Source organism: Trachurus trachurus, assembly GCF_905171665.1.
Source record: "Trachurus trachurus genome assembly, chromosome: 10".
Taxonomy (NCBI): Eukaryota; Metazoa; Chordata; class Actinopteri; order Carangiformes; family Carangidae; genus Trachurus; species Trachurus trachurus.
This window is the reverse complement of record NC_139894.1, coordinates 9,551,526-9,562,854: the sequence shown is the minus strand read 5'-3', so window position 1 is coordinate 9,562,854 and position 11,329 is coordinate 9,551,526. Positions and strand designations below refer to the sequence as shown.

At 46.1% G+C, this 11,329-nt stretch overlaps 1 protein-coding gene across 1 annotated transcript; it reads right to left on the bottom strand.

Annotated features, from left to right (window-relative positions):
* Positions 1-5,008: 5,008 nt before the first annotated feature.
* On the bottom strand, positions 5,009-9,298 carry spry1 (sprouty homolog 1, antagonist of FGF signaling). The gene is made up of 2 exons (XM_083981046.1): positions 8,481-9,298; positions 5,009-7,088 (listed from the first exon to the last, which is right to left on the bottom strand). Exon 2 carries the CDS (start codon positions 7,031-7,033, stop codon positions 5,945-5,947), a length of 1,089 nt encoding a protein of 362 aa, XP_083837172.1. The 5' UTR covers positions 7,034-7,088; positions 8,481-9,298; the 3' UTR covers positions 5,009-5,944.
* Positions 9,299-11,329: the final 2,031 nt, after the last annotated feature.

Below are 11,329 nucleotides of genomic sequence, written 5' to 3'. Positions count from 1 at the left end.
AGGCCTGAAATAAACCCCCGTATTCATGAGGGACATGTTCCTGTTGTTAAGCCTCCACTCACTGAAGTGCAAAAAGAAACACCTCAACATCTTCCATGATTAACATATAGTTGAATCAACATCAAAAACTCTAACATTATAACTTTCATGAAGGAGGATGTATCGCTAACTGATCGTATCTCTCCATATCTTTTGAAGTTATCTATCTAATGCGTAGCTGTGTGATGTTTGATGATTCTTTTTTTTTTTTTTTTTGGTCGTCCTTGGTTGAGAAATCAAAGGGAAAAACAGAACAAAAGTGGTTGTAGGGGGCCAGGAATGCAGCAAACACACAAAACTGTCCCCTGGGGCCGTTAAAAGAGGAACAAGGACATGATCTTGTCAGAGGCCATGTGAGGAAAAAGTTAAAGCAGCTCAGAGTTAGCCGGAGGAGACGCTGCTGTTCGCATTAGAAATATTCTTCCAGAAGTGATCTTTTTCTTTTTTCTTTTTAATGTTAAGGCCAAGCTGTGGTTGGATTATTGTCCTTCTTCAACTATACCTTCTCCTTCTTCTAGCATCGTTGATATCCGTCGAGCGGCTCCGTTGAGCATATTTGCAGATCAAATCTAACGACTCTTGACAACTGTGTGTTTCCAGCAACAGTCTCCAATAAGAGCAACACTGAGACAAACACCCCGCTGATTTAATTAGCGAGCAGAATACAAAATCACAAGCCGGGTCCATTGGGATCTCTGTGAGAGCTGGCAGAGGGTTTTTTTTTTTTTTTGCACTAACTTTGCAGAAAGGAAGTGACACTTTGAATACTGATGAGTCAATCGCGCTGATGAAACAGGCCGCCATTGATCATGAGCAAATCTCATCTGTAAGCCGGAGTAACACCGGGCCATTAATTACAAAAGAGGCCGCAATGAATGATTTGCCAAGGGTTGTGTTTTTGTATTGATCCATCGGCCGCCTCCTCCTCCTTCTTATCATCATCATCATCATCATTGTCGTCGTCATCCCCACCAAGTGGCCTTTGTCCATAAACTGGCAGACAAAGACAAGAGACAGGAAGGGGGCTTGGAGAAGAATGTGGTATCAGATAGCCAGTAACGCTGCATAGACACATAGCAGGTTAGGAGGGAAGGGAGAGGTGGTGGGGTGGGGGTGTGAAAGTTTTACGCTGAAGTTCCTGTTGGTGGGTGGGTGGGTGTGTGTGTGTACCCAGGAGCAAATGCTTAAGAGGCTCAAGCTCCAATGAAACACCTCCATCTTGAATAGCCCTCAACACCTGATAAAACACTGGGTCATCCCTGCAGGCCCTTTATGGCCGCCGAGGAGGAAAGAGGCCGCTAAACGACCGACCGTCTGTCTCCTGACACGCCGCTCGTCTGACAAACAACACAGCCCGGCTGAGTGTTGTTTTCTCCAGTGTCAGTTACACAGTCATCAATGTGTATTTTTCTACTTTTGTCGACCTGATTATGTGGGTTCTTTTGAACTTTCTGCGTCCGTTTGTTTTTGTCACGTTCATAGCCGTTTTGCACCAAACTTTTGTATTGAGAAACAATGTCTTGGTTGCTTTGGATAACCCACAGACCTCAGTGTCAACAGCTTTCATGGGCGAATAGTCCTCATGAAAACTGTTGACAGTGAGGTCTACGGATCATGCATGGTATCCAGGACACAGTTTCCGCTGTAATTTGTCAAAGATACCAACGGCAACAAACAAAATTCCCTTGACTTGCATTGTTTTTTGAGTTGTATGGAGGGGAAACGTCCTCTCTAATTTGTCAATACGAAACTGCTAAAGTGCCTGAGTGATCTTTATTTGTGTTTGGAGGGACATCTCCTCATGAGATCACCTGTGGATCTACTGTCAACACAAACCAACACTGCAGCAGCAGCAGCAGGAGTCAGGTGGAGGAACAGCAGCAGCTCCAACCGTGTTTACCTTCTTCAGTCGGTGGCTACCTGGAGCCACAAAACCTGTTGGGCCTTTTCTGTTGTCGAGCCAAAGAACAGTCTTTATGGTATCATCTCTGTTAGGTAAAAAAAATATCAACATCTTCTACACCTTTGTGGGGATTTTTCATGTTTTTGGAGTTAAATTGAAGGATTACATGTTCCTCTCTGGGTTGAGAAACATCTCCCAACCATCCCCCGCTTCAATAACCTGTTGTATAAACTGTGAAACACTTTGGTGGTCGGGGTAAACACAAGGCTGCTTGTCTTATTTACTGATGTGTTTACACTTGGGATACGTCAGGTTTTCACCAGATAACAGCAATATGTTGTTTCTCAGATATTTAAGACGTTGTGAGTTACAGCAGGGACTTTATCAGGACCTTTAGAGAAAATGTTTTATGGCCGTCTAATATATTTTTTAATGTTATTCTAATCCTGCAGAGGCCAGTGTGTATGTTGGAGAAGTTTCTAAAAACGCATGAGCTCTCACATGTTGCTCCAGCGGCACCGACATCATCCAAATCCAAATATCTGAGGAGATAACTTCCATAAACTTTGGTCATCACGCTGAAGTCCAAAAAAGCCGCCTTCCTCTCCAAAAAATCCACCACCACCCCCACATTTCCACTGATTGCTAATTTCTATTTATATGCCATGAGGGGAAATAATGAAAACCAGATGAGGAGGCGGAGGAAAGCTGAAGCAGCAGCAGCAGCAGCAGCAGCAGCAGCAGCAGCAGGCCCTCTGGTGATGAATGCTGTGGAGGAGGATGACTGTTTATAGAGTATCCTGCTCCACCACCGCCACGGCCCGCCATGCCGGCAAAGCAGTGCCATGGCTAAGAAAAGGACTGCCCCGGTAGGATGTGTGGGCTGGAGGTTCCACCATGACTCACTTGGTAGTCATGCGTGTTTGCACTTGTATGGTCCCAAAAAACCCAGAGCTGGAGTGAAGGGACCCCGCCAAGCCTGACGACTCCAAATAGCATTACGTGGGTGTGTGGAGCAGCTAAATTTACTCTGAAACAAGTGCAAAGAGGAAGAGGAGGGGGGCAGGGGGGGAGGTTGTGACCGTTTATACCATTGAATTACTTAATACTGACTCAGATTTCACTCCTTCTCTTCTTTTTTTTTTTTTTTTCTTACAGTCAAGTGGTAGCCCTCTGATGAGTGAAATGTGACGCAGTTGCAGAGCGGTTCACGTGGCAGGGTGACTGAAAAAGTGAAAGAAACTATTCAGAGACCCTCACAATGTTATTTTAGACACCTGTGCTGATTAGATCAGAGATTTAAGAGACGTGTTGAGGACTTTGCAGAGCCAAGTTCTGGAAATGGTGGGAGTAGGATCTGTTTCCTTATTTGGCTTAGGCTGGAAAATACCAAGTAAACACTGTCTTCCTGTTCACCGCCTCCTGAATACACTACCACCACCCCCCCCCCCCCCACCCCACCCCCCGTCCTCCTCCTCCTCCTCCCTTTTCTATCCATACAGGGGAACTAAAGTGAAACCTGAAAAAAAGAAGAAAAAAAAGAGAGGCCTCCTATTGTTTGCTGTCATCTATGAGCCAGGAGCAAACAGGGCTCAATTTGCAGCTCTGAAAGGTAACAGGAAATTGACAAGTCGCTTATCCACTCTTAACTATTCAGAGCAACAAAACGTACATTTGACCAAAAAGAGACGGAAAAGCGTGTAAGGCTAAGTAAGGCCCAGTTGTCTTAATGCAGACAGTTGTGAACAAACTGGATGCACGCTAGTCAGAGTGTTAGCTTAGCCTGGTCACAGCTCCTTTGTGCTCATGTTTACCATGAGCGTCGTCTTATCTGTGGAGCATTTATCTGTTCCTGCTGCTCAACACCACTGCTGTTGCAGCTTTAAAACTGTGGGGCTCTTTAGCTTCATGTTCCTGTTTAGCAAAAACTCCACAGATCCCAGGCCCGTTGCGCACAGCACCTGAGGGCACCAGCGAGCGTCATATGTGGCTGATTACAGACACGGTTTGTGTTGTTTTCTTGCCAACACTGCAGCTTTCCAAACCCCGAGCCCCCACGAGTATATTTTTTCCCTTTTGTCCCAGAGAATTTCCTGGTCACAGTTTGTGTTTCCCCCAACTGTTGGCATTTCTGGCCCCGGCCAACCAACTTTCAAAGTGATGATCTCATCCCCTTAGGGGTGGTGGGGGTCAGCGGACTTCCCAAGTGATAAATTCAATGACAAAAAGTAAAAAAAAAAAAAAAAGAGGCGACCAAACGGCGGGGTCTGTGGGATCTGGTGGGGGCTGGATTTGCCCCCATGTCGTTGCCTTTAGTGCAGGAACCGCGTCATAAAAGCCCAGCATTGATAGCCCCAGTTTATTATCTTTGAACAGGTGGCCCTGGCTACTCGTAATGGTCGCTCTCATTTCTCAAGGCACACACACTGTTGGTTGGCCTCTCTGCAATATGGAGACCATTTGGGAGTTTGGGAACATCCCGATCTAGCCGTGTTAAAGCCCAGGGAATAAACTATAGCACATAGTTTTGTGATGACTTGTTGGCTGGTGTGTGGAGTTTGAGCAGAAGGAGAGTTAAGGGGGGGGGGGACAACTTTAGAGTTACTTCCTGTGAGCATAACTCATGGAAATGTGGTGGAGGCTCTTGTTGATGCTATAGCAGCTTCGGGGGCTAATCGTGTCAATGACCTGTATTGTTTAGCTTTCAAGGTTACCGAGGAGAATCGCAGCAAAGAAGCCCCCTCCAAGAATGTAAACAGTCCCATTTCTACAAGCTACAAGCTGTTTCTACTCTAACTGCTGATTTTTTTTTTTTTTTTTTTTTTACCAGGAATTCCACACCCAGCATGAACACACACAGCACGCATGCATGCATGCATACACACACACATGGAAAAACAGTGATTAGCTGTTCGCCAATGAGCTGGAGGAAACAGGAAGGACCCGCCAATCATAATCAATCACCAATCACCAATCACATCGTTCACTCCGCAGACCAGTTTCTGTTCAGCTCAATCAAGACACCAGACAGGGCTATTGTTTTCATTAATTAATATATTTTCTGCATTAAAGTTAACATAGTTTTCTTTTGTGCCACCCTTTAATTTTTCAGTAAGTATTTGATATTTTTGTTATATTCAGACATGAGTAAATTTAAGACTGTCTCTTGCAATAAATATCATAAAATAATAGAGCTTCACATAATAAATATTTTTTACAACAAAAAAAATGTTTTAACAGACATTTTTCTTTTTTTAAAAAATAGCCAGAATTCCTCTTATGGATTTTGAGCAATACAATTTACACAAAATAAAGAAAAAAACAAAACAAAAACAAAAAACCAATGGGAGAATGCCACAGAATGTGTATGAAGAGTTCAGATGGGTGGAAGGAGAGAAACATATCCAAGTGGGAGGAAATACTATGAGATGGATGTGCTTTCGTTAATGCAACATGAGCATAGGAACCACGTTTTCTTTTTTTTCTCTCTCTTTTTTTTTTAGTGTGGTAGCAACCAATAATTCAAACATACCTGTTTTGCTATGAATACCAGGTAACAGCTACATAATCGCCCTATAGAAGATCGTCCTTCACAGATTTGGTGAGAGGCAGCTTCCCCCCTGCCGGGCGCTCAGACCCCCACCGGAGGAAGCTGCCTACCTAAAAACGGAAGAAAAACTTTTCTTTTTTTCCATATATATAAAAAAATAGTGTTAATGAGGAGCTGAGGATAGACATAGAAACAGTTAAGGCAAACACTGGTCTGTAAAAACATGGTCCTGATCCAGAGAAAATAAAAAATAAAAAATAATTGAGTGGTTTTCATTACTCCTTTGCTTAGCTCCTTAGGGTTCCGCAGTGAGGAGGGGAGGCGGGTGGGAGGTGCTTAGAGAGTGTTTGATAAACATTAATTTGTGACTATCATCATCATTATCATTGTCATCATAAGATCCACATCAAGAGTTCTCCCGCGCACACGCAATCACAAACACACAGGGGCGATCAGGAAGGTTTTTCCTGGGTCTGTGGGTCCCAGCTCTCCAGTTTGCAATAGACAGTGTTGGAGTTCTTGCAGCGACAGCCGGGCCTGTTGACCCGGTCGTAGCAGCTCTGGCACGCCTTCAGACACCCCTTGACAGGCGGGTAGCATAGCAGAGGGGGGAAGAGTACCGACATTAATCCCATGCACAGGAAACGAGAGCAGCAGTGGGAGCGTGACAGCGAGCAGGGGTGGTCAGCGCACGAGTCCCCCTCGTCGTCATTGGAGCAGTGGTAGAAGATGCCCTTTACCAGGCACATGCACGTGCCGTGCTCCAGCGCGCTCTCTGCAGAGCACAGGCACTGGCCGTTACATGCCAGACACGAAGGCAGGCTCCTGGGAGCCGTGCAGTCGCTGCACTTGCACTTCCCACAGCGCTCACAGATGAACTGGTGCCCAGCAGCAGCCACCACCCCGTTGCCGCTGCCAGAAAAGTCTGATTTCCCTTTGCCCTGGGGCTTGAGTGGAGCCTCTAGTGGAGGCTGGTGGAAGTGAGGTCCCTGCTGGGGCTGTGAAAGGGCCTTGGGCTTGGGCTGAGTCCGTACAGGCCGCTCCGCTCGGTGGTGGTGCTGCAAGTTCATGCCGGGCCTGGTGGGGGGCGAGCGTGCCAAGAGTCCCTGCTCAGAGGAGGCGCTGCTGTTGCTCCCTGAGCTGGCAGCACTTCCTGTGCTAGTGGAGCGGCTGAGCCCCGGTGCCCGGGGCCCGCCATACTGCTGCCCCCCAGCCACGACCACCACGCCGCCCCTGACGTGATGGTGGTGGCCTGACGGCCGGTGCTCATAATTGTTGTTCACATTGACGAGGATGACCTCGTGAGTCCTCTCCTGCTTGTCCTGGGGCCTGGGGGCCATGCGGGGCGCAGGGGGCCTCCGTACCACCGAGGGCCCCTCGGTGTACTCGTTGCTGGAGCGGATGGCCTTGATTTGGTCCAGGGAGAGAATGGCGGCATGCTGGAGCTCCCGCTCGTAATCCGACCTCTGCCGGCTCTCCAGGGAAGGCTGCTGGATCACCACTAATGAACCGCCGGGGCCATGTTGACTTTGGAGCTCCATCTGGGGGGATCACCACTTCCGACATTCACCGTAGACTTGGCATGCATCGGAAAACCTGCCAGAGGGGGGGAAGAGAGAGGGGAGAGACAAAGGAGAGGCAGGAGGGAGGGGACATGATCAGAGAGAGCCAAAACATGGCAAAACTGGCAAACACACAGTGTCCTGATGGAAGAGGCTCCACATGACTCCCTGGATATAACATGTAGACCCCAAACAGCATCACAACATCATCATCATCACTCCTGAACCACAACACTAAACTGACTCTGCAGCTACAGAAACAGAAACTCTCAACGTGGACTGATGTTTAAGAAGAAATCTCACACTTGAGCTGCATCTAAACTCGATCCACACTCCCCAGTTCTCATCCTGTCAACGTGACAATCTGTCACTTTTGATCCGGTTAAGTGAGGCAACCCGGGGGAAAAAGTTGACTATTAACAAGACTTTTTGTACCTTCCTCCCCAAATACGCTCACATCTAAACTTCAGCAGGCCCTACAAATACTTCCCCTGCTCATTTACATTTGTATGACTAGTTAACATTTAAATGCACCGCGGCGACGAAATGAGGACACGATCCAAGGGAACTAAATGAGCTGCCTCACTTAGTATTCTATTACTACACCAAAAAGGATTTCAGGGAAATGGGGACAAAAGTAGAGCAAAAAAAAAAAAAAAAAGAATCCTAAGGTCAGACCAAGTTCCGACAAAATACAGACAAACCGAACTCTGCGCTCGACACTTGTCCGAGTAAAACTTCATCCTAAAGCTGCAGAGAGACGCTTGACGTTTCTAATAAGAAGTAAATAACCGCGTGTGTGTGTGTTTATGCCATTAATACCAACAAACTCTCATTATTAGTAAGAGGCAGAGCGTCAGTGGGAGACGCAGCACGAGCGAGCAGGCTGATCCGCACAGGAGCGTGTCCCGGAGCGAGAGAGGGAGAGTCGGTGCGCAGCGATAAAACAGCAGAAAAAAGAAGCAGGATCCTGCTACGAGGCTGAGAGCAGGAGATATTACAGGACGCATCCAAACAGACTCGGGGAAAAACTTATGAATGAAAACAACCGCCGTGGGGGGAGGGGTGTTTATTACAGCAGAGCCGCAGAAGGACACGGGCATGGAGATCCATCAACTTCTATCAACTCACCGAGACCGACTTCTGTCGCTCTTTCTCCTTTTTCTTTTATTTCTAATCACCTAGCCCTCAGCTGCGGGTGTTTTTTTTCACGTGCCAAACGCGTAAAGCATTTTTTTTTTTAAAGAAAGAGACGGAACCTCTCCGGGGTTTGTGCACCAGTCAGTCGAAAACATTTATTTCGCTACACAGCGGCGCAACAGCACACACACCGCTGCTTCTCTCCGGCAAGAAACGCCGCTAAAAGCACAAACACAACGTGCGTACAACAAGTGTAAAATAAATAAAGATAAATAAAGATACGTACCTATATGCAGTCATCCATAAAGTCGAATCCATCAACCAGATGAGCCTACTAACACTCCATCCACAAGGAAGGGGCCAATGTCCACACGGAGACTAGTTCACCAGGTCTAATGCATAACATTCACAGCCTTGTTAATCCAAGTGCGAGTGTAGGATCCCTTTGCGTTATTCCCTTTATTTATTGATTGATTGTTAATTCTTGGTTGGTTGGCGTAAAGAAAAGTTCAGCAGCGTGGGGTTTTTTTTACGCATGCACTCGTCCCAGGATAAAAAAGCCCCAGTAAATCCACGGTGGAGATTCTGATGGAAGCGCGCGGAGGGGAAGGAAAGAAGAAGGCACCCGGAGGACTGCTGCGCACTTGAGAGGACAATCTTTACAAAAATAGAAAAGCAAAGACAACGTTGCCCCTCAAAGCTTCTGGAAGTCCCGTGTGAATTGTTGAAGAATTTTTAAAAAATAAAATAAAATAAAATTTAAATTAAAATCACAGCGTTAGAAAGCAGTGAAATCTTGTAGCTTATATCCCAGAGTTCCTCTTCTTCTTCTTCTTGGTGCCTCTTGCAGAGAGCTGAGCTGGAGTTCTGGCTCTGACTTATTGTTGCGGGGAATCTGCTGCTGCGCTCTGGTGCAGAGAGAGAGAGAGAGAGAGAGAGAGGAGGGAGAAAAAAAAGCGTCGTCGGGTCTCGGGCGACGGTGCGCTCTCTCCAGCTCTGCGTTGCCTGTTCAGCACTGAATGAATGGGAACGCAGGACTCAGTGTTTGCTCGACAAGCCAACTCCCATTGGCCATTCACTCCACTGAAAAAGGATACATCGCATCCGCTCCTGATTCATTGGGCAGATGTAGAAGGCCGGGCAATAGAGATGTGTGCACTAGTTAAGGTGGAACGGCAGTTTTATGTCGAGGTTGGCTCTCGGTGAGGGGGCTCAGGGAGGAAAACACACACACAATGACACACATACACTCACATGCACTCACACTACTAGTTTCCGTTCCTGTGGGTTATGAATAATGATGTGAATAATGTTTTAATGTGACTAAAAGTTACCTAATGTAATAAACGCGCCATTTAAGGCTATTTATACTCTGGCTGCTCACTACACAGACCACACATGGAAGGAAATGAGAGGAAAAATAAAAGTCTCACTTAATCATTTTTTTTTCTCTGCTTGTAAAATATAAACTAAAATATCATCTCGGTCCAAATAAAGATAAAAAGCCATTAGGCTATAACCACTTAATACATATAGATCCCCACTATTAATAAAGCAGTTCAAGGCATTTTGATCTTCTTGTATTGGCCATATAAACATCATATAAGTGTATTTTTCTTATATAGAGCGTATAGGTTGGCAAAGAAGTGAAAGTAAAAGCTTTAAACTGTGTATTAAACTGAAAGCGGTGATATTAACTGATGGGAAACGAAGCCGATAAACTAAAAATAAACTAAATAGGAGTGTTTAACTTTTTATTTAAACTTCAGATGATCCAAGTTGTTGAGAAGTTCACATCAGGATCAGATCTCTGTAGAAAACCTGCACATCTGACTGACTGTCATATTCACTTCAATGTTATAGTCCTATTCTAAGTTAATTTGATTCAACGTGTACTCTGTTGCATGAGCTGAGACCTCACTGTGTGTCTTCTCTTCTGCACAGACAAACTGTGATTTCAGACAATTCAGGGAAGAAACATCAACAGGATGTCTATGCCCCCCCATCCCCACCCTCCCTCCCTCCTTTCCCCCTCTCCGGAATGTTCCCATTACGCATTTACGCATGTCATCAGAGGAAATCAAATGTGTGGAGATGAGTCTGCAGCTTGTGTAACTCTCTGATACGGACACTTTCCCATCATTTGATGAGTTTCATGGGCAAGATTTCTTATTTTGGATGAGGGAGGGGGGAGAGCAGCAGCAGGAGGAGGAGGAGGTGGTGGAGGGGGGGAGTTTAGTTCCAGTCCACCTTAAGAAAAACGCAGCCCTGCAGCCAGGGGAAAGACTCCCCCCTCCCTCCCTCCCTCCTCACTCCTGCCACCCCACCCCCCTCTCCCTCTCCCCTCCCCTCTGTTCCTGACTGTCTGGTTTGATTGGTGTCGCGGATGCGCTACATCCGGATCCATGAGAAAAGGAAGTTCAATACAAAGTCAATTTATCCTATTCAAATGGAAAAATCAATAGATGAATGACCCTCGGTGCCATTTCGGGTCAGCAACAGCTTCCAAAAAAGAAAGCGAGCTGCAGCCTGAGCAGAGTTAACGGACTGTTAAAGTGACTCTGCTGTGGCGCAGGAAAGAGTCAAGTTTTTTTTTTTTTTTTTTTGAGAGCTCGATGTTAAAGCGGAGTCTCTCGGTGATAAAGCCAGTCCTGGTAGACCGACAGATGGCCGCCTGGATCCCCTGCTCTTAGTGGTCGGAAGTGCGGACGGAAATCTCACGATTACAGCAATTAGCTGATTTTCCATGGATGAATGTGATGAATATACCAGCCGCGGCTGTTTTTCTCCCCGTGGATGTAGAGCACAGTTTCCCAAACTAGGGGTTTAGTAACCATCAGAGGTCCTTGAAGCGGGGGTGGGGGGGTCCTCAGGTCCTCACTTACAAACCCTAATCCACAGAAACAGAATATCCTGATTAGAGGGTTTATTCTCTCTCCACTTGCAGAATAATCTGTCGTAAAACAGACTTGAGGTTTATTGCAATCTTTTCAAAATATGAGGCTGAAGTCTTGGATCTTTTTTCCCCTGAATACATATATAAACCTGCAGGATTTGATTGTGCAAGAACTGCACATAAGATCCATAAGTAGTTCAACTAATAAAAATCATTAAGTGGCAGTAAAACATGCAGGA

Excerpts from the sequence above, each read along its gene's own strand:
- spry1 (XM_083981046.1), bottom strand. The coding sequence starts at position 7,033 with ATGGAGCTCCAAAGTCAACATGGCCCCGGCGGTTCATTAGTGGTGATC.